This window comes from Pseudonaja textilis, chromosome 1, assembly GCF_049901715.1.
Source record: "Pseudonaja textilis isolate UNSWEBS1 chromosome 1, rPseTex1.2, whole genome shotgun sequence".
Taxonomy (NCBI): domain Eukaryota; kingdom Metazoa; phylum Chordata; class Lepidosauria; order Squamata; family Elapidae; genus Pseudonaja; species Pseudonaja textilis.
Window position 1 is genome coordinate 306,115,974 of NC_141990.1, and position 22,599 is coordinate 306,138,572.

The 22,599-nt window shown below is 36.4% G+C and overlaps 2 protein-coding genes across 3 annotated transcripts in view; both read left to right on the top strand.

Moving 5' to 3' along the window:
* The window catches only part of RTN1 (reticulon 1), a 133,669-nt gene extending 117,729 nt beyond the window's left edge, over positions 1–15,940 (top strand). For both annotated transcript variants that reach the window (XM_026698658.2, XM_026698659.2), the window contains 6 exons: positions 8,222–8,429; positions 9,231–9,369; positions 10,770–10,839; positions 11,610–11,656; positions 13,616–13,674; positions 14,519–15,940. In XM_026698658.2, the coding sequence (XP_026554443.2) occupies positions 8,222–8,429; positions 9,231–9,369; positions 10,770–10,839; positions 11,610–11,656; positions 13,616–13,674; positions 14,519–14,561 (566 nt within the window). In that variant the 3' untranslated portion in view covers positions 14,562–15,940. The remainder of the gene's footprint in view (positions 1–8,221; positions 8,430–9,230; positions 9,370–10,769; positions 10,840–11,609; positions 11,657–13,615; positions 13,675–14,518) is intronic.
* Positions 15,941–18,903: 2,963 nt separating this feature from the next.
* Positions 18,904–22,599, top strand: part of CCDC175 (coiled-coil domain containing 175) — a 35,945-nt gene continuing 32,249 nt past the window's right edge. Inside the window, exon 1 of the mRNA XM_087922341.1 lies at positions 18,904–18,977. Within this exon, the coding sequence (XP_087778467.1) occupies positions 18,905–18,977 (73 nt within the window). The 5' untranslated portion in view covers position 18,904. The remainder of the gene's footprint in view (positions 18,978–22,599) is intronic.

Genomic DNA, 22,599 nt, shown 5'->3' on the forward strand with positions numbered 1-22,599 from the left:
GTGAATGAAAAATCTATATTTGTTTAGATTTACATTATAGATATTTTTACAGCCTTTTAAACTATAAATGTAAAATATTGGTAGAAAATTGCACACAAGAATAGATTAAAATACAGGATGAAAAGAAATTGGAATTGTGTCTGGAGAGATGACTGAGCAAATGGATGGAGCAGAGAATATAACAAAAGACAAACACATGAAGCAAATCAAGATTTCAGGATAGGTTTTCATCCAAACTGCTCATCTGTTGAGATTTGGAATTTACAGTCTTAACCTTTGAACGGATTGAAATAGATAAAATAGCATCATGGTAGAAAATCCAGTTACATTGAAGTTTGATGTACAGTTTTGAGGCCATCAAAAACCTGAATGTGTTGTTGCATCATCCAAAAAGATTTGATTTAGATATTCAAGAATTGAATTTGAATGAAAGCATCTTTCCAAACATCATTTTTTGTCAGACATCTATATTATGTTTTAAATTATTAGCAAGCTTTAGAATTTTAAGGATCTATAGAAACAAAATGGAGAACAGATATTTATCTGTAATCAGTATAAGTACATATAATTCTATCGCTACATGCACAAATGAAGTATCTTCAGGCAATTTATGGGGCCAAGTAAATGTTATAACACACATCTGTACTGGTTTTTCCTTCTACTTTTGTTATATTGAATGGCTTGGGACAATGAAGATTGTAATCAGAAAATACCCAAACAGTACCAAGTTTGGCAAGGCTAAATTAAGGAATTATTAATGGATGGATTGGTTATTGAAAACAACCAATCTTGTAGTTAGCAGATTTAAAAGCTTCATTTGTAATTCTCCAAATAATTTCGAAGTGTTCCAAGGAAATGAGAAATATAAAATTAAATAAAAACAATCATCTTTTTTTAAAAAAAAATTCTCCCCCCAAGTCAGGTATCATTAATATAATGGAACCACAATAAAGTCAGTAGATAAAAACCTTAATTCTCAGTCTACAATCACAGCTATTAAAAATGGTTTTCTGCAATTAATCTTCCATTGACCAATCAATTGAATATTTAAATGATTAAAGCTCATTTATTGATATTTCCAGATGTCTAGCTTTCAGTGTATATTCTGTGTTCTATTTTCGTGCTCAAACTCATATAGTACTGGTTTCCATTTCAGCAGCAGTTTATACGAATTCTCCATATAATGTGACTTTGCAGTCATTATAGGAAGAGAGCCTCTGAAAACCAAAAATTATAACTCTGGTAACATTTTCCCCAATTAACATTTCTAACTAAGTGATCAACATTTGCTGACTAAATTTTAATAAAATTTGTTAGGAAATGAGTTACCAATCTCTTTCTGATCATGATTTTATAGTAGCTTTGATTAAACGTCTTGGAACCAGAAGCTAAAAGATAGGATTATGCCCAAAGTGTGCATCATTGCAATCCTGCTTCTGGTTATCTTTGCTGAACTCTGTAGAAATTAATTTATAATAGAAGATTTCACAAACTTTTCCAAATAATAGTATTTCCAGAATGTGACACATTACGATAAAATAGATGCTACATTTAAACATTAACATTCTAAACATTAGTAATGAATAACAAGCAACAAATATCTGCAGTTTAAATTCTGAAAAAATCCGTTTTGCTTTTTTAAGTTAATATAGTTCTGATTGATCTGAAGACAGTTTGAGTGTCTACAATGTTTCAGCCAGTTCTAAAGTATCATAAACAGTAAATCAAACAAAAACCATTAATTCAAGGCAATAGGGATGATTTTATCAAAATTACAATCCATAGAGTCTATGGATACCGAATCTATGATCCATTGAGTGATTCTTTGTCAATATTTACTTACCTAAAGAGATAAATAAAATGACCATAGGTGGAGAAGAAAGCAGTTGACTTCCAATTTCCTGCTGGTTTCCCCATTGATTTTGCACATGGGAAGCTGCCAAGGAGTATTAGAAATTACAGTCATGTCACGTGGATGCTGCAGCAGCAACAACTTTGCAAATACAACTGGTTTGAAAATCCTTGAAATTTCAATTCAGTGGTAATAAGTCCCAGATTTTGTACATATTATTTAATATAGCGGATTGGAGGTAATTTGATTCAGGAACTGTTGCATTATTGTTTGGGTAACTGAAAGCTTATGTATTTGCTTATTTTTCATATTTTTTGAACCACCCATCTCCCTCAGTAGGGGACTGTGGTTAATGTACAATAAAATATGAAAATATAAAAACAGTATATAAAAGTTAAAAAAAATAAAAAGAGGCAAGGTTGAATACTGTTAAAATTAATTGAAAGTGAATGGAGGATTTTCAGGTTACAAATACACACAGAGTGGAGCTTTAGTAGCAATAGATAATGATATGTTATTAACAAAAAGAATTTTACATATTGGAGGAAAATCAGAACACAGAGATAGCATAATAGTAATTGCCTAATTGTTTTTTTTAAAATACACTTTGATTTTACAATTAAAATAGACCAACCACACATACATAAATGTAAGAGAGAAAAAGAAAATAAGAAAAAAAAGAATAGAAAGAAAAAGATAGAAAACAATTAAAAACATTTTCATCTTCAACAGTTTGTGAGACCTCCTTTTTATCCTTATTTTATGCCATATACACAATTAATCCTTACATATATCTGTATATCACTACGATTCTATCATATCTTCTTTTGCCTTTTAGTGTGAAATCTATCTTTGGTCTATCCATTTGTACCAGCAGTTCCAGCTGTCTTAATATATTGAAGTGTCTTTATCTTTTAATGCCAAAGTTAATTTGTCCATTTCTGCACAACTTGAAATTTTTTTAATAATCATCTCCTCTGATGGACCATGAGGCTGTAATTGCCTGGTTGTTTAAGCATCTTCTCCAAATATATAAACAGCACTTACTAGATTACCTAAGATTTTCTAATACACAAAGACTTAGTAATGATTTCATGTGATGTTCACACATCAGTACTAGACCGATTTTAAAATAACCACAGGTAGAATCAATATGTCATTGTTTCAGAATGTTATTGTTGTATAATGTTATTTTGAAATCCTTTCAAAATGCATTGCTCAGTGATGCATGATTAGGAAGGGATATTTTAATCCAGTACTTATATTCTATTCTTAGAAAAATGCGTATCTTCCCAGTGGTTTCCTCAGCAAGTCAGTAATAGTTTGCTGGTCATTTGTGGGTTCCAATCTTACATGGTTATACAGTACTATGCTGCTTTCCTGGAAACCTTTTTGTCTACCAGGATGTACAATAACATATTTCACAATGGGTTCTGGTGGCAAGCGACTGCCCATAGAGTCACCACAAGTCAACTTTAACTTGATAATACCCTTCTTCCTCCACAAATAAGAAACAGCTATTTGTACTTTACTGATGACCCAACATTACCAGTTAATTAATAATATCAGTTATTAATTACTGCTCCCTAGCTCAGTCATAGCTATAGTTTGTGCTAAGTATAAATAAAAATCCATCGTCTGTCTCTATCTGTCTGTCTGTCTATCTTATCTATCTATCTATCTATCTATCTATCTATCTATCTATCTATCTATCTATCTATCTTATCTATATCTATCTATCTATCTATCTATCTATCTATCTATCTATCTATCTAATAATTTTCAGAACAGTATGCTTATTGATATTTCCTATCTACGCAACCTCATAAGTTCAGCCTTGTCTCCATGGTACAGAGGCTGATAAGGGAGATGAACTCTTGTCTGTGTTGTGCAGAAGCCTCATGAAGAGGAACATTTCTTCTGATTCATGAAATCACGCATCAAAAATTAGACTTGCTGGTTTGGTAGGCCTTTTCTCCCAAACTCTGCTCTGGTGTTGCATCTGAATGTCACTTATTATTAGAAAGGAGGAGGAAAGACCTCTGAGACCTTTTGTACTAGCGTCTCTTTTCTGCTCCAGCAATACTTCTATATGCATTAATTAACAAATATTAATCTTCTGCTATAGATTTGGAATAAGCTTTACTTGTTGTTTGTCAAATTTCTGGTAAAGGTACATGAGCAAAAGTGGTAAATATCAACTTTGGTGTCCCAAAGGTGTTTTTTCAGGAGGCAATTGGACTTTCTTGTTTTTTCTTTTGAAGACGTTTCACTTCTGGTCCAAGAAGCTTTTTAAGCTACGACAGGACAGTGGGGAATGGAAGGATTTATGAATATAAATCCACACTGTCCTGTTAGAGCTGAAGCAGCTTCTTGGATGAGAAACGAAATGTCTTCAAAAGAAAAAAAACAAGAAAGTCAAGTTGCCTTCTGAAAAAGCACCTTTAGGACAACCTTGACCTGAATGACTAAGAATCTCTATAGACTTTTAGCTAAACAACTCTGGTGGTTCCCTTTAATGAGAGTCACTCACTTGCAGTGATGTTTTCAAAAACATTATCTGTAGTGTAGTGCATTGTACTTGGATCAGGAAATATCTGGTTCAAACCCTCACTTGACTTTAGAACTTATCCCTGGATAATTTGAAACTTCTTTCTGGCACAGCCAAACTTATGTCATAGAATTGTTACAGGAGAAGGATGAGGACACTGCATGCGCACTGTCCTGAACTCTCAGAAGGAAAAAAAAACACCATAAACAAAATAAAAAATCAGTACCACTTGTTGGACATTGGAGAAGGGTTTGACATAAAAAAGTTAGATGGCAATTCTATGCTCTCCCTGAATCTTGTGAAGAACATAGAACAAATATGTACCACCATTGAGATCTTGTCACATTTTAGGGTCCAGATATACTAAGCATGGTTCTTGAAAACTTCCACTCAGCTTTGAAATGTGAAATATGCTTATGATTTAAAAATGAAATTAATTCATAAAAAATATTTCATATTTTGGGGCCCCTCAAGGAATGTTCTATTTTTGCTTTTTAATTGATTGATCTCTTTAAAAATATATATAAACAAGCACATGATAAAATCTGAAAAAAAGATGTAATGCAAACAAATGATTCAGAAATTTTAATGTCATGGGCGTTTACTTAGTTAGGAATAGTTAGAATATATTATAGAGAGTCCTCTTATTTCTAGAAGTAACATCTTAATGTCCATTTACTCGTGATTCCTATCATCTATGGCAGTCCCACCAAATAGAGCAGACCAAGAATCACCTCTAAAACTACTTTTGTTGAGGATTTTGCAAATCTGATTGTGATGTACTTATTCCTCTTTTTATACCCTTGTGAATTAAGGAGGTGTCTCTGAACTACATTATATATATATATTTGCTACTTGATCTGGACTTAAGCTATGTTTATCTCCTTGGTCTATTTCTGTCCTTACCCCCTGCAATCTGTCTCCATGTTGGCTCCTTGGAGACAAGAAGCACAAACCATGAATATTAATTTACACTACATTTTTTCCAAAGTTACAGTGATAGAATCTTACAAGTCTAAAAGCACTTCTCTGCTTCTTTACTTTTACTTTCCAAAAGAATAGGAAGGACCATTCTGAGATGCTTTCCACCCTACTTTTCTTCTGAGGACTGAAATACCTTCTGCATGATGGTTGTCTCTGAGGTTGCAGCTCTTCCTATCTCCTGAGGACATTCCCATAGACCATTAGACTCCTACCTTCTTAAAATATAACTTTTAATCTTCCCCAAAATTTTGAGTAGAAGGATTTGTCAAAGTCTAAATATATGTTGGCTCATCACTAATATCATGCCTGTTTGCACTCTCAAATAACAGTCCTTGCCTCACTGCCACTCTCTACGCAGAGATGGTATTCAGCAGGTTCTGAACAGTTCTGGAGAACCGATAGTGGAAATTTTGAGTAGTTCGGAAAACCGGCAAATACCGCCTCTGACTGGAGATTTTACAGTATCTTTCTCCTGCCATGCCCACAGAACCGGCAGTAAAAAAAAAAAGAATCCCACCACTGTCTCTATGCATGCTAAGCAGCCAGTGACTCGGGAGGGGAAACGTCTGGTTTGGTGGTGCTGTGCCTAGTACAGGTAGTCTTATGACCACATTTGAGCCCAACATTTTTATTGTAAAGTGAAACATTTGTTAAGTGAGTTTTGTCCCATTTTATGACCTTTCTTGTGACCATTGTTAAGTGAATCACTGCAGTTGTTAAGTTAGTAACAGTGTTAAGTGAATCTGGCTTTCCCATTGACTTTGCTTGTCAGAAGGTTGCAAAAGGTGATCACATGAACTGGGAGCACAGGAACTGCCATAAGCATGAGTTGGTTGCCAAGCGTTTTGATCACATGACCATGAGGATGTAGTAATGGTTGTAATTGTGAAAAATGTTCATAAATCATTTTTTTCAGTGCCAATTTCAGATGGTCACTAAATGCATTGTTGTAAGTTGAGGACTACCTGTAGTAATAGGTACCTGTCCCAACCCAGAAAAATAACACTGGCCGGGGGTCCAGAGTGCAGGACAGACCAGGCAATCTTCTTGATCCCTACTCAATCTAGACAGAAGAGGGGATCTCAGCAGCAAGTAATCTTTTACTCCCTCTCTATGGAGATTCTCAGTCATCCAGGTCATGATTGTCCCAAGGGTGCTTTTTCAAGAGGCAAGTGGTGGCTAAGCTTTTCCGCACCAAGTGCCAAAACAGGAGTGTGTGTACACACATGCGCACGTATGCGTGCACACTGGAAACCAGAAGAGCAGCTTTCTGATGTGCACACACATGTGCCGGAACCCAGAAGAGCAACGAGCGACGGCTGACGTGCCCAGAGAGATGGCTCTGCATAGCACTTCTGGCACATATGGCATAGATTCGGCATCACGGGCCTAATCTAATACGAAATCTGCAACTTCATTAATTGGTTAGTAGTCTTTTGAGAGCACAGTGCCTCCTTAATAAAATGGCTAATCACAATATACAAATAAAAATCATTAGGGGAGGCGGGAATAGGAATTAAAGGACATATCTATGAACATAGGTGTCCTCGGTTACTGTATCGGAACATAGGCTCTGACTGCTGTTTTGATTCAATAGTCCCACTTTCAGAACATCTCTACTCTCTATATCATTGTTGTTAGTGTACTAGGTTCTCCTACTTTATTGATGTAGACAATGCATTTTCCATCTTCCACAAGTTTTGACAATTTCATGGTAATTTGATCTCATCATATCCATAAGTAGCCAAGAGTCTCCTGTATAAACTTTCCTGACAATGTGTTCTGAAGTTGATGGTTAATTTTGTATCTTCAATACATTCATTTCTGGAAAAGCCCCAATCTTTCTTTATTGTTTCCCTGTTATTTCTCCTGGATATTTTCGACCTTAATTAAACAATCTAAATTTACTCCCACAGTTCTTTGTTTTTGGAAATGTGCTAATTTCTAGAACAAAGCAAGTAAATAGCATATTTGAGCTAAATCACTCTAGCTCTTGTGTTCCTGAATGATTATTGTTTGAAAGTACAAAAACAGTTTGCCAATGTGCATGAGGATTCACGTCCTAAGCAAGGAGAATTTACATTTTAAAAATAATGTTACACATTAAAACAGGGGTGTCAAATTCAAGGCCCGGCGGCTGGATCCATGCTTAGATCTGGCCCACAGGGGTGTCCTGGAAATAGAAAAGAACTGGCCCATGGTGCCTCTGCCAGCAAAAGGAGCTCAAGCCCGAGCGGGTCATGTGTGGTCCTCCCGGGCTCTGCTTTTGGCTGCGACGGCCTCCTGCAGGGATCTGCCAGTGAAAACAGCTCGCGCCCTCATGAGCTCCATTTTTGCTGGCAAAGGGCTGGAGAAGGCCGTCAAAGCTGAAAATGGAGCCCAGAAGGGCTGTGTCTGAGCCTCATAAGTTCTGTTTTCTCTGGCAGAATGTTAGCAAAACAAATTATTAGCAAAAGTGGCATTTGATCACACGAGTGATGTTGAGCTGGCCATACCCACCCTGGCCACACACGCCATGCCGCCCCCGGAGGTCAAACACAACCCTGATGCGGCCCTCAATGAAATTGAGTTTGACAAACCTGCATTAAAGCATAGCAGAAGAAGAAAGCAGAAAAAGGTATTAACATCTTGGTTATCTTCCCAATAAAACACCACAAATTAATTTCGGTAGGCACTCTAACTCTGTGTAGGATCGGACTGCTAGGCATTCTTTATACTCCTATAATCATTAAATCATGTTGTAACTTTGCCATAATGTTCAATATGCATGAATGTATAATGGCAGTCTCTGATGGTACGATTGGAGAATTTATTGTTTGCCTTTCATCCTCCAGCTATTGATCTCCTATACTGGCGTGACATCAAGCAGACTGGGATCATGTTTGGAAGCAGCCTGCTGTTATTGTTCTCCCTAACCCAGTTCAGTGTTGTCAGTGTAATTGCTTACTTGGCATTAGCAGCTCTCTCAGCCACCATCAGTTTCAGAATCTACAAATCCGTGTTACAGGCTGTGCAAAAAACCGATGAAGGACACCCATTCAAGTGAGTGCTCTCTGGTTGTTTCTAAGTGCAACAATTGGTAAAAAGTTCAAAGTATTTTTAGAGAAATAAAGTGGGAAATAAATTCCCACTTCGATCATTACCCATTTCAGTCCTTGAATTGACTGAATACGATTGAATTGTTTGCCAACTCAATTAGCAATAACTAGTATTTCACATTAACCTTTGGGCTAAATATCCATATATGAGTGTTTAAGGTTTAACTGGCCAACTATTGAGGTTGGGTGAGTGGGATCAGTCAAGTCAAACGGAAAGTGACTCCAGACTGTGTTGTTTTCCTGCCGTATTTATACATAGCCCAAATCTAAACAATAGATTTTACTGTTTTCATCCAAACAAAAATTGTTATGGAGAAAAAGCTGCCCAGTATCATTGATGATAAACCTTAAAATCCATCCTTTTTCAAGCTTTTCTCAACTTCATATGGACAACAATCATATATATATATAAAATTTACTGGCAGTATGGATCAAGAACCAGATACCAACCCTGTGAATGGCTAATAATATTTTTATTTACCCAGGCTTTTTGGGGGTCCATTTATATTGCATTTGCCCCTGAAATTAACACTTTATCCTCTTTACTTTTTCCCCCAGTTGAAAACTATCTTTTCTAAACAGAATACATGGTATCAAAATAAGAGAGAAATGATTTTAAATAAATAAATGAAAGAAGCAGTTTGTCCCTATAGTTGGCATGTTTTAGTCTGCAATCCAAAGGTTCTGTATAAGAGAGAAGAATTCAGCTGGTGAAATCTGAGTTAGGCTTTTTCTTTTTTAACAGAAACTACTTGGAAATGGAAATGTCTCTCTCCCAGGAACAGATTCAGAAATACACAGATTGCCTCCAGTCCTATGTGAACAGCACAGTCAAAGAACTTAGGCGGCTTTTTCTGGTCCAGGATCTGGTAGATTCCTTAAAGGTAGGTGACCCACCAAACAGGCATGGGGATTTAGAGAAGGGATAACTTCAGGTTTGTGATGGAAGACCTATATTCCCTGAGTTCTCATATTGATTCCTTTAAGGTTTTCAAAGGACATCATTATGGCTAATACTGGAGAAATAAAATATTTCTTTTAAGAAAATCAATATATAATTAACAAGTAGGATTCAATGTCATGAGGTATCATGGTGATCAGATTGATGCTTAAAAAAAAGATCAGTTTGCAATTATAACAAATTCTTATTGCAATCAGTTTGAATTGATTTTTTTCCCTGCACTGTTTCTTGTTCGCTTTCAGAATGTGTCATAATGTGCTTTAAAAAACACTCAGCTCTATAAACTCTTGTCATGTAGCAAATATGTTAATTTTGCCCAACTCATTCTTCTTCTACTGAGTTTGAAGTAAAAAAAAATCCAAAAGGATGGAAATCTCCCTTTCCAAACACTGAAACACACTCTAGGACTTGAGAGCCCAGAGTTCACATCGTTTTTTCATTCATGTTCATTTTATTTATGCATGAATAAAATGAACATGAATGAGCAGCATTCCATTTTTTTTTTACAAAAGCTCAAGGCAGCTTTTAGGGAGCTCTTTTTCCCCCATTTTTATCTCCACATTAACTTTGCAGCTTTCTGTGGCTGGGAATGGATTTACTTCTTCCCAGTCCTCGTCCATACCAACTAGAGCACACTAGTCCTCAGTTAAAAGGAATAAAGTTTATGGTTTTTTTTTAAGTGGAAGTTTAAAATTTCAAGGCATAATAGAATCTGTATTAAAGTAATCAATTTTTAGAAATTGGATGAACATTAACGTTATTTAAAAGCAAGCAAGAATTTAAAATATGCTCATTTAGAATGCAATCCCATGGTTACTGAAATATGTACAAATGGCCTTTTTATTTCTCAGATACCATGCTCAAAATAAGCTGATCCCCTCTCCTCACATCTCCTTGCAATAACACATAAATGCTAATTTACTTGATAACACAATAGTTTTATGTTTTCCTTTACTTGCAAGGAAGAGAAAAATGTGAGGGAAATATATAACTCTTAAGGATTCAGAAAGAGAAATGCCTTCCTTCCTTCCTTCCTTCCTTCCTTCCTTCCTTCCTTCCTTCCTTCCTTCCTTCCTTCCCCCTTCCCTCTCTCCCTCCCTCTAGGAATTCAAGACAAGATTTAGATTTATACCCTATTAACTACTGACCACAAAGCTTTGTTTACACCAGAATGATCATCTCAAAAATATAATTAAATGTATTTAATGAAATAATAATGGGCAAACTGAAGCATTACATCTAAACTTTCCAATATCCCTTATTATTATGTTGGTAGTCTGGTGTGATTGTGGAAATTTAATTATTATATTATTTCCAATTCAGTTTGCAGTACTAATGTGGTTGTTGACTTACGTTGGAGCTCTCTTCAATGGCCTAACTCTCCTGATAATGGGTAAAATTAATCATTTCTTTTAATTTGTATCATGATAATTTTGTGGTAAAAATAGATTGAATAGTTTCAGTAAAATATGTCCCTCTCTCTTTGTCAATTGTTTTTTTCTGTAATTCCTTAAGAAAGTACTGTACATGTTTGTTATTTAACATTTCCGGTACTTTCAAATTTATTTTCATGGCTGATATGCCCATAATGATGATAGAAGTTTTAATTCAGGAGACTCAGATTTTATTCTTACATTATATTTCCAATCTCTTTTTTTCCTCAGTTCCCCTAATCTCAGATTCACATACTAAAGTAATTATAATAGTACAATTATAATAGTGAAGTAATTATCATGTTATCACATCCTCTCCTTGGTCTGTATAATGTTATACTAGATTATTGTACATCTTCATACGTTACATTGTTTCAATACAATAATTATTTGTTCAGTATTGATTAAAGATTATTAACAGTTTAATATTTAGATAACTTAGACGATTCAATAAAAAGAGGCATTAATCAATATTAATTACAGTTTAGGATGTCCATGTTAATGAGCATAATTTACCATTTTTACAAGAATGTAGCAAGGAAGGGAACTGTCAAATCTTATGAATTCAGGAAACAATAACCACTTGGATTTCTAGAAATATCTCAGTTGCTAAAGATAGGATAGTAGAAAAGGGATAGTAATCATTCTTCAGTGTTGTTATGCCTTTTAATGATGGAGACAAGTGTGTACTTTCAAATATGCTTAAAGCTTTTTTCTCTCTCCTGTCTAGCTGTGGTCTCAATGTTTACTCTACCTGTGGTATATGACAAGTATCAGGTATGTAAGAAAGTTTAATGCATGGATTTCATTTTGATCGGTAATACCTATGTAAATGGATAAGGAGCTAGGGGAAAGGTCAGTAGTACCCATTATTAGATTTTAATATATATATATGTCCCATTGATATCTTTGTACATGCACAGATTATTCAAGTTCCTGTGGGGATTGAACAGTTGTAAAATCTGTTTAAGATTAAACATGTATGAGGCATCAACATGCATAGCCCCAGTGGTGAGCTTTGATTGCATTGCTAAAATTGCCATCTTGGCTTTTTTTTTTTTTGCCAGTAATATACTGGTACCTGATAGATTCCAGAAGAGATCATGTTAATCTGCTGTAGCAAAAATAGTTTTGTGTCATTTCAAATGTTTCCAAGTTTTTGTTTTGTTTTGTATCAGTTTTTGTGGACTAAAGTCCACTTGAAAAATACAGCATTGGCTTAAGTGGTTGGTTCATGTTTGCATGTGTGTTTGTTTATACACACTTCATTGTTGGAAAAAAATGTCTGTATGTCTCTTGTGTTCTTGAAAATTAAATGTGAAGATATAAACGATTATAATCATCTTAACACTTAATGCATGTAAAACAATCTCAATTACTATTCACACAGTGATGAATTAATAGCACAAGCATCCTGGAATGTGGATGGGTAATGGGATAAAATTGTGCTAGTTCATTTTGATTCATCTATGAACTTCCAGATAATTCAATGGTGGCATAAGGTATTCTGTAACGAGTAGAGGAGTGGAGAACTCTTCTTGTGAAATATTTCTGGACTTTCTCAACTGTGTTAATATCAGATACATAATGTGGGTTCCAGACTGATGAGCTGTATTCGAGTATTGGTCTAGCAAATGTTTTGTATGCTCTAGTTATTAGTGTAATATTACCAGAGAAAAAGCTACGTAAGATTAGGTTAACAACTCTTAATGCCTTTTTGGCTATGTAGTTACAGTGGGCTCTAGCACTTAGATCATTAGAGATGAGTACTCCAAGATCCTTGACAGAGTTTGGATCATCAACAAGGTCTTGACTATTCAGCCTGTATTTTCTGATTATTTTTTTTTGCCAATATGTAAGACAGATCATTTTTTTGGTGAGATTTGAAGTTGCCGTTTGTTTGACCATTCTGATATATAGTCAAGGTCTTTTTGAAGGGTAGCGGTATTATCTGTGGTGTTGAATAGCTTTACATCATCAGAGAAGAGAACGCAGTTGCTCTTAATATGATCACAGAGGTCATTTATGCAGAGTATGAAAAGAGTTGGTCCTAGAACACTGCCTTGGGGGACACCACTGTTGACAGGTAGAGAATTTGATAGGACGCTCCCAATTTTGACCATTTGTTGTCTGTTTGACAGGAATGCTTCTATCCAGTTATGCAGGTGTCCAGAGATATCATAAGATTTTAGTTTTAGGAGTAGTTTGTTGTGTACCACTGAATCAAAGGCTTTACAGAAGTCTATGTAGATTGCATCTATTGCTTTGCCTTGATCGAGTTGTGTAGTCCATATGTTTTTGCAGTGTAAGAGTTGCAGATTACAGGGTAGTTTTTTTCTGAAACCAGATTGTTTATTAAAGTTGTTTGTGTCTAAGTGGAGAATGATGGATTGGTTAATAATTGATTCCATGATTACAAGATTGCCACTTCAGATACCAATTTTTTATGTTTGTTTATTACCTGCTACCTGGTTTGGGTTTATCCCTGATGCATAATTAATAATTAATGATAATATTGTCCATAGGATTGGAAAATAATTTACACTTTATAATGAGTGTATTTTACCTCTTGATTGATTGTAACAATATTTTCATAAACTTTGTTGCAAATTTTAACTGTCTTGGAGAGTATGGCAGACAAACATGTTAAGAGCTTGGTAAAATCACCTCTATAAAATATAATAATGCATATATCAATGTAGTTGATTCCCCATTGATTTCTTCTTTCTTTTTCAGGCACAGATTGATCAATACTTGGGGCTTGTGAGGACCCACATAAATACTGTTGTGGCAAAGTGAGTATTGTAGTCAAGTTATTTAATGTCAGGATGAATAGAATACTGTTGCTAGATTTCTATATGATTAGTATTAGGGACATCGAAGTCTATGTCATGCAGTTACTTAGAGCAGCAACTACTTAGCAACCAAAAAGTTACCCCTCCACCCCCACCTCCCAAGAAGACAGCTAATATAAAGAAAGCTTTTGGATAGTAACTTCTTCCTTACCTCAGCTGAGGTTAGGTATTAAAATGTCTGTATTTTAATTTGAAGTCAGTTTTGCATCTGGCTCCAATTTGCAGTTTGAGTAATGTGTACAGTAGTTTTTGCAGATTTAAGATGTATTCTGTCCTGATTTAGGACATAATGACAATATTACATTAAGGAGTGATAACTATAGCTCTATGGGTGATCATATACTCCTGCATTGTTCCAGATCACTACATTATTTTTAATGCCCCAAATTTCCTAAAAATCCTTTTCTGATTCACCTCTTGCAACTATTAGAGATAACACCTCCTTAAACATTCCTTATACTTCTACAGCAAAATATTTCCTGCTGCCCTAGAAAATAATTATTCCTCTAAGTTTCATCTGTTGATGTACTTTCTTTTAGGGGTGTGTAATGCTCTAGAAATAATTCAAAAAAGATTCCTCAGAGATTGTGCAACCATCCAGGTTTTAAATAGAAAAGAAGCTCTTTCCATTTATGATGACTGTAGCTCATAATGAACGTTTCTGAGTGAAAGAAATTCTACCTGGGGATTAGTTTCAAGCAGAGAAAATTAATTATGTAGTGAAATAGCTATTCTGTGTGTCTAATTTTCATTTTTTTTGTAATCTTATTTTTTCAACCTCCAGAATCCAAGCCAAAATCCCAGGCGCTAAGAGGAAGGCTGAGTAAAAGTATAGCAGCAAGAATCTATCAACTACAGGAGTGAATGATAAGAGAGTCTGGGATGAAAACAGCTCTGTTCTTTTTACTTATAATTTATTATTCATCTCTCTTTTTCTTGCTTGCTCTCTCTCTTTCTCTCTGGGTGAAGGCAGATGTAAAATAGAAAAAGTCAGTGTTGCAGCATGCCCTACAATCATAGGTCGAGCCTGGCTTTCTCTGAAATTCACAACCAAAATAAGGCATAAATGCCAGGAAAATGGGCTCATTACCTGCCTTTAGTCTTTTTCTTCCCTGTTCTTCAGGCTGGCTTTCCGGCTATCCAAAAAATGAGAGCACTGCATAAATATCCACGGATTTTTGTTCATTTCTTTTTATATAGCTAGCTATATATCCATACAACATACCACAACATACCACTTCTTTGAAAATGTAAAGTTATTTTAGGGATTGCAAAGAGAACATTTGGGTGACATCATGAGAAAGCAGCCAATCAGCACTGTGTACAGCCAGCTTCTGCTTCAAATTTGCAGAACTTTTTTTTTCTTTTCCAGTTCCATCCTGGGGGGAAAAACGGAAGTTTGGATTCAGTGTAGTGAGGGTGCTGCTGGAATGACACCATTGCTCTGAATGTGTTATATTTGTCTTCACTCTTCTTTGTCAAACACCATGATCTCAGAGATGTGAAATAATGAAACAGCTTCTCTCCCCCCATACTTCTCCTGCTGTTTCTGTACTATCTTAGACTATTTGCAATCATGTGTGTCAAGCACTAAAGTATAGTAAAGAGAAAAGTGTTCTAGGTGTGGTTCTTGTGTTGCTTCTTAAGTGCATGATGGTGAGAACCTAAAGTTACTATTGAACTTTCAATTTTTTATTATCTAGTGCTTCTACTATTATTTCTTCTATCAGCATCGCTTAAATAACTCTGAATGTTACATGTGGCTAGGGCTTTCCTGCTTAGTGCACTGATGCAGTTTTGCTTCTACGTCCACTGGGTTTGCTGGTTGGCTTTATCTTGACTATTTAGAATCATAGACTGAGTCTTCAAGTGTCATTGTTTCTATTTTGGCACATCTAATTAAAAAACAAGCCAAGGAGCAATCAGTACTTAAATGGCATAATTCATTTTGTATAACTCTCTTAAGAAATTGAAAATAAAACCTACACACCCAGTACCTTTTGTTTTCTTTTTTGGTTTTTTTTATTTATTTGCTCTTTAAGGATCAGTGGTCTGATTACATGTATGGGAAAATTAAAACTTCCAGCTTGTAATATGTATCACAAATTTGTATGACGTTCTCTGTAGGATTTAATTATGGATTCTTAAATATTTGCACTTATGTACTTGATACTGAATGCAGAAATAAATGTTACTAAATGTTAAAGGTCTTCTTGCCATTTTGCTCTCAGTCATTATCACATAAATACTATGAATTTATATATTGTACTACTTTCTGTCTATCACAAAATTGCTAATAGCTCTTGGATTCTACTGAGGAATCTGCTTTTAACATTTTCTGAGCAGCACTGGGACTAGATAGTATTTTTCAGAAATCTAGTTTTATTCATTCCAGTTGCCAGGGGAGCTAGTTCATAACTGGATCTGGAGATTGCTGTCAAAAATGATTTACAGACGTACATGCCAGTACAATAGACATGCCCATTTTTATCACATTGATGTTTTGTGACTCAGTGTTATGTATTATGAGAGAAACATAGAATTGCAGCCTGAAGTATGTATTAAATATTTTGGAATCATGTCTTTTTAATAAATTGGATAAACAATTTCATACATATAACAAGAAAAATTTCCCATTTTGTAAAATAGGAACATAAAAAATTGCCTTACAAGCCAGACCATGGGTGTGTCTAATTCAGCATTGAAGTAGGTTTAAGGCTCACTTTTTATACATGTTATCCAGAAGAAAATGGGGATTAAACTTGGACGTTTAGAGGGAAAGGATATTAATCCATTGAATACTATAAATATTTTTCCCAAGTTTTTTCAACTGTGTAATGTTACATGGTTTAACTTTCAGCTCATGCTCTGGATCCCCAACCTTTCTGCCACCAGAGACCAGTTTCGTGGAAGACAATTTTTTCATGAGCCAGGTAGTTCAACTTAGATCCTGCAGATGCAGCTTTGTTGACTTGCTGCCATGTGGGTGTCCCAGTATTTAAAAGGATACAGACTGGTACCAGTCCACTGCCCAGGGTTGGAGACCTCTGTTCTAGATAACACACAAGAGTTATATACATTAGTATATTTTTATGAAAAAATATACTAATACTACCATTTGCAATCAGTACAAATATATTTTTCGTCAAAGTGAATCCTGCAAAAGTTTCTGTTTCCCAAGCACTTATTTTCAGTAATGAAACGAGGATAGATTGTGATGTTTGTTTCTGTACCTATTATGCACAGCAGCATTAAATGCTGTCATCTAGTTCAGGAGCTGATCAAGAAGTATGTCTTCTCAAAAAAAAAATGTTGAATAAGGTTCTTCCATCCTTGTTCTGCTTCAGCAATGAAGCAGTTTTCTGTTTGTACCGGGAGTATGGGATAGAGGAAGGAAGGAGAGAGATGGCAGGGATGTTTTGTTTGGAGGCAGCTCCTGACATGAAAGCTGCTTCTGACACTTCTTTCCGTTTCTCCTTCCCCCAGATAAAAATGCGGGCAGAGAATAACCAATTTCTTTACTGGTTATCTACTTCCTTTCTTATCCCTTTGGTTCCTTTCCTTTGGTGGGGGGAACGAGATTTTCTTGGTGGTTGAGCTGGCACCCAAAAGATCTTCCCATTCTTCTTTCCCTCCATATAACTTTTCCTCTAACGGGTGACAAGTGGAAGAGATGACAATTTGGTAGTGGGGAAAGCCCTGATCCTCCTACTGCCAATAGTTGAACAGTTCCCCAGAATCAATCTGGAACCATAGCTGTAGGTATGTCTACTGTGTCCTCAGATGGCCAACAGAAACAGGGCAACCCATTGCCAGCATGCTTACCTCCAGGCCATTCAGCAGAGTGCATTACACTTGTGCCATCCAGTATGAGGGAACTCCACTGCCGAAACAAAATAGGAAGACATGAGCACAAGCTACATCCACAGTAGGATGAAAGTCAGCTGAAGGCAAAGTGTTCATGTCCTTAGTTTCTTAAAGCAGCAGCAGCCTCTAGTTAGTAGGTGATTCAGAAGCTCCCTGAAGATGTCATGTTGTCTGCGTTTAATACAAAAATCTGATTTGATATAATGATCAGAGGGCCCAATTGTGGGTTCCCCTTCCAACAGAGGTACATGAGCTGCAGGAATATCCAGAGAGAAGTGAAAAAGCCAAGATGGCAGCTGTGCCTGCACAACTGAAGTCCACCCCTTTTAATATGCGTTGCATGCAAAGGAAAAGTCTTCATCACAGCTCCATCATCTTTTTGCTATTCCCCACCCCGCCCCCACCAGGATGGTTATAGGCCATTTCAGCACCAGCACCATTCTTTCTCTCCCTAGAGGTACCGAAATATACCCTGCTGACATTCCATAAACTAGCCAAACCTGTGTTGTTTCAGCAAGCTTTTGGCCCGTAAGGTAGTTTTAGCTATTATTTTACTTTTAATAATTTATATATATTGTGTGTGTGACTTTAGGCACTCTGCCTAAAGTTCCTGTTGATCATGTTCATTTATCTTTAAGAGCCCCTCTTGAATAAATTTCTTAAATTCTCAAATGCCTAGGTGAACCACTAAAGTAACTTTCATTAAAAAAAAGATGTTATGCCAAGTATAACGGATTTTGTTGCATTTCTAAAAAGCATCAGCTAAAAATGCATTCATAGTTCTGTGCAATGCCCATTTTATCATTTTATAGCCCATTCCTAGATTAACTGTAGACACAGAAAAATCACATAAACAAGACTACAATTTCAGCAACTATCTGGAAACAAAAATGCCTTTGGTTGTATATTATTCTTTAAGTAAACCCTGATATAATTATTTAAACGCAAGAAAGGAAAACACGCTTACAACTGGTTGCTTACTGACTCATAAGAATTCCAGGATTCTTTCATATTTATTAAAAGACCCTCCCCAGTGTTGCAAACCCCCCCCCCCACCTTCTCCCCACCGCCCCCTACCCCCATCCCCAAGCGTATTGCAGTTTTTCGGTTCCAAATGAAAGGAGCGGAATAAATAAATATATAAAAGACAGAGCATTTTTTAAATCCGCCCCTGTCATTTTTCCTCGGCGGTTTTGGAACAGCAACAACAGAGCGGGTCTTGCGAGGCACGCGCAAGGCCAGCCGGCTCCGGTTGTCATAGTAACCGCCCGCGCGGTCTGGCTCGGAGTGTGGAGGTGGGATGATGGCGCCTTCTTCTCACTCGTCCCGCTGTTCCGAGTCTGCGGCGGCGGCACTGAAGCATCTGCAAGGCGTGGGTGAGCGCTTTCCTTCCTCCGCGGTTGCTTAGGCAGAGCTGTGAGGCTCCCGTGTTTGAAAGCTTGCGCGTGGCCATCTTGAAAGTGCGAGTGAGAGGGACTCCAACGTGGGAAGAGAGCTGGTGGCGCTCCCGCGGGGAAGGGAGAAAGAATCGCCGCTTCCTCGGACCTGGGAGAAGGGAATGATTTGCCAGTTCACCTTTTCAGCATGTCTTAATATTGAGAGGATATTTTTCTCTCTTCTCTCCTGTGAAATATAAACGCACAGCAATAAGCCACCTTATGTTGTCTCTACTGTTTCCCCCGCAAGGATTAAACCTAGATTCAGTTATAGCCTTGGTGAGGGGATGGCACCCTCCACACATGTTATATATCCAATTCTTAGATTTATCTTCCATTAATTCATCTTTGCGCCCTCCCCCCCTCCCCTCCCTTAATCTCTTTAGAAATAGGGGCTTGGGTCTACACTCATTTGAGCCAATGAACTTGGCAACATGGGAGGGATCCAAATTTTGGGAATTTTATATGTGGAGAGGCAAAGATTGAGAAATGGGCATTTTATATGGAAACACAAGGTATTCTTCATTGCAGGGCCTTTCCAATGCTGGGTGAGAAAATATACTGAGATAATTTGTAGTAAAAAAAACCCTGTAAATTGTGAATTTATTTTTCAAAAAGATGTATGGAATTTTAACATTGTAGCATAGAGTCTCATTCCTTTCCTCATTGTCTTTATCCTATGCCTTTCTCTGCTGAACCCAGGTCTTCATCCGCCAACCATATATGGTATACTTGATGAATATATTGTCACATGGAGAGACATAAATCAAGTCTTTATAATATTTCAGATGTTGCTTGTTCTTACTTATTTAGACATCAGGAAATATTAAACATGCAGATTTGCAGTTATTATTCATTATGAATTAAAATTTTCACTTGGTTACTGACATACATGTATCCCAATACATATTTCACCAGTTTACATTTTATCTATCCCAATACATATTTCACCAGTTTACATTTTATCTGACCAGACGAAGTGCATTATTGTTAATTAATTGCAATGTGACTTAAGCATTAAATTTCACAAGCATAGCCAGTTGTAGCCTAGTGTTCTTATTATGCTTTCTGGCATTTTGCACTTGAATATTATTTTCTCATCTAGTTCATAATCTCTTGTACTAAGAACTTGCATTTGAAAACTATTTTGTTTTGTCTTTGAAGTTATCTTTATTCTGATATTATTTTAATTGCTGCATATGGGGAAACCTTTCAAAACAAAGTGTACCTTATGATTCTTGACGAATGTATCTTTTCTATTATGTACACTGAGAGCATTTGCACCAAGACAAATTTCTTGTGTGTCCAATCACACTTGGCCAATAAAGAATTCTATTCCAATAAAGAATTATATTCTCTCAAAATTTTGCCTCTATAGCAGGCTATGTGTCACTTTCTCTATTTTTCATGCATTGCACCATAGTTTCATCCTTACTGAGAACTATCATACATGGACAGGCAACTGTTATTCTGTGGACTTCAGACCTTCTACTTAGAATTGAACTCAAAGATCTTGACACTTAAATGAATATATACAGTGCATGAGCTTTAGGAACTATTTAAAACTACTCAGTGGTTCGCAAGAAAGGGTGCATAGAAGCTATCAGAAATGTATATACAATCTACCTTCCTCTAAGCTCTCAGAGAAGAGAGAGATTACATCATGTGCATCTGGGGATTGAAGACATATAAAAACGTATACATGGAGAAGTGGAAGACATTAAATCAGTCTTTTGTCACAGTCTAATGATTTCCTGGTCAACATTGTCAATACTAAAACTTATGTCAATGGGTGGGGGAACAACAATTACGTTGACTCACCTCAGATATCTTATCAGTCCATTCTAGCAAGTTTTTAAATATTTTCTTAGCAATGTGGTAACATCCCAAGTCTATTTTGGGGATTCAGATTTTGCTGAATGCCAGAATTCAATACTCTCTGAATTCTAAATTCCAGAGAGTAACAAGGATTGGTCCTAGATGACCATTCTTTGCTCTCAGGCTCTGTGGTACTTGCTTGTTTACAAAGAAATTAGGGGAGCTGAAGGAGCAGAGACAATACTTAGAGTAATGGAAAAGAAAAATAAGAAACATAGCCAACCATAGGTTTTCATATGTTAGAAAACCATGCTAGGGTAATGTGCAATGAAGCATCAGCATTTCTCTGCCCTTGTGAGCAGAGTACCATCCAATGACCCAATAAAGGTGAACTTTCTGAGAGGAATTGTTTGCATTTTGTTAAATAAATTGCAAACTTGATTAAACAAATAGCCCATCTAGCAATTAAAAACATGTAAATGCGAGTAGATTACAAAATGCGAGTACAACTTAAGTGGGAAGGTAACAGCACAGAATGCTGTTACTTTTGGCATATAGCCATTCTGACTACATGACTATGGATAATGTCGTTGAACAATGTTGGCTCCCTTACTGAGGGATGAGCACTGAGATGAGCACTGTTCTCTAGAGTCAGACACAACTATACAGGGAAACATTTACCTTTATCTTAAACAAATTGGTCATATTAGTTCAGCTCTTGACTTTCCTTTGGCAGAACCACTAAAGATAATTTGATCAAGACCTTGAGTAGTGATCTGGGGTTTTCTCAGCTTGTAGACTTCTAATATTGTAGACAGGCTGCATGACTATGGCTACTTCATTTTTTTAAGCAGTAAAAAGTGGAAGTGAGCTTCTGGGTTCAAAAGACAATCAGTGTCTCTTTGAAAGAGGGAGTGGTGCATGCTGTCTTGACAATAATACTGCGATTCCTCCCTCTTAATCCAAAAGTAATAAACAAATTGAATAAGTCTCCACCTTTCTTTTTTTATAGAAAGTTTTGGAAAAAGAGTCTAAACTTGGACTGCAGATGATCCTAGAAGAAATAGAGTACATGGATACCTGGTAGATGGGGTTCAGGACCAGATATGAACTGAAACTGCAGTGGTCACTTTTGTGGCTGATTTTCTTCAGAAACTCAGTGGAAGGAATGTGGTCCTGGTCCTTTCAGTTCCCTCTCAGCAACATTCTATACAACTGACCAAGGCATCCTTCTGAACAATTTGCAAGAGCACTACCTGAATCAGAATACATTGGATACTTAAAGGGGAAGTCTCTTAAGTCCTTGGCCATACCAATGTCATGACTCAGCATGACTCAATGGCATGACTCAGCTCTCTCTCCCACGTGCGAGAGTTGTATTTCATGGTTTCTCAAAATGTCAGTAAAAACAGTGTGAAAAGTTTATTCAAAGGGGTAGTGGTGGTGGTGTAGTTTGCTACATAGTTAGGGAAGAAAGAAGATTAGGAACTTGTTTCTATAAATAGGACTAGTTCTTGAATCACTGAAATTCTTCAGTATTACATATTCAGAATTCCTCGATTTTCTTGTCAATTTATCAAAACCTCTCAAGTTCTATTTGAATGGCTAAATCTTGACAATATTATTTAACATACATATAGCACTACTTGGGGAAATTGCAGCATATTGAACTACTTGCCCCACCCCCTTTTGAATGTGCTGGCTTAGTATCTTCTGTCCTTACACAATAGGTCCCATCAATGAT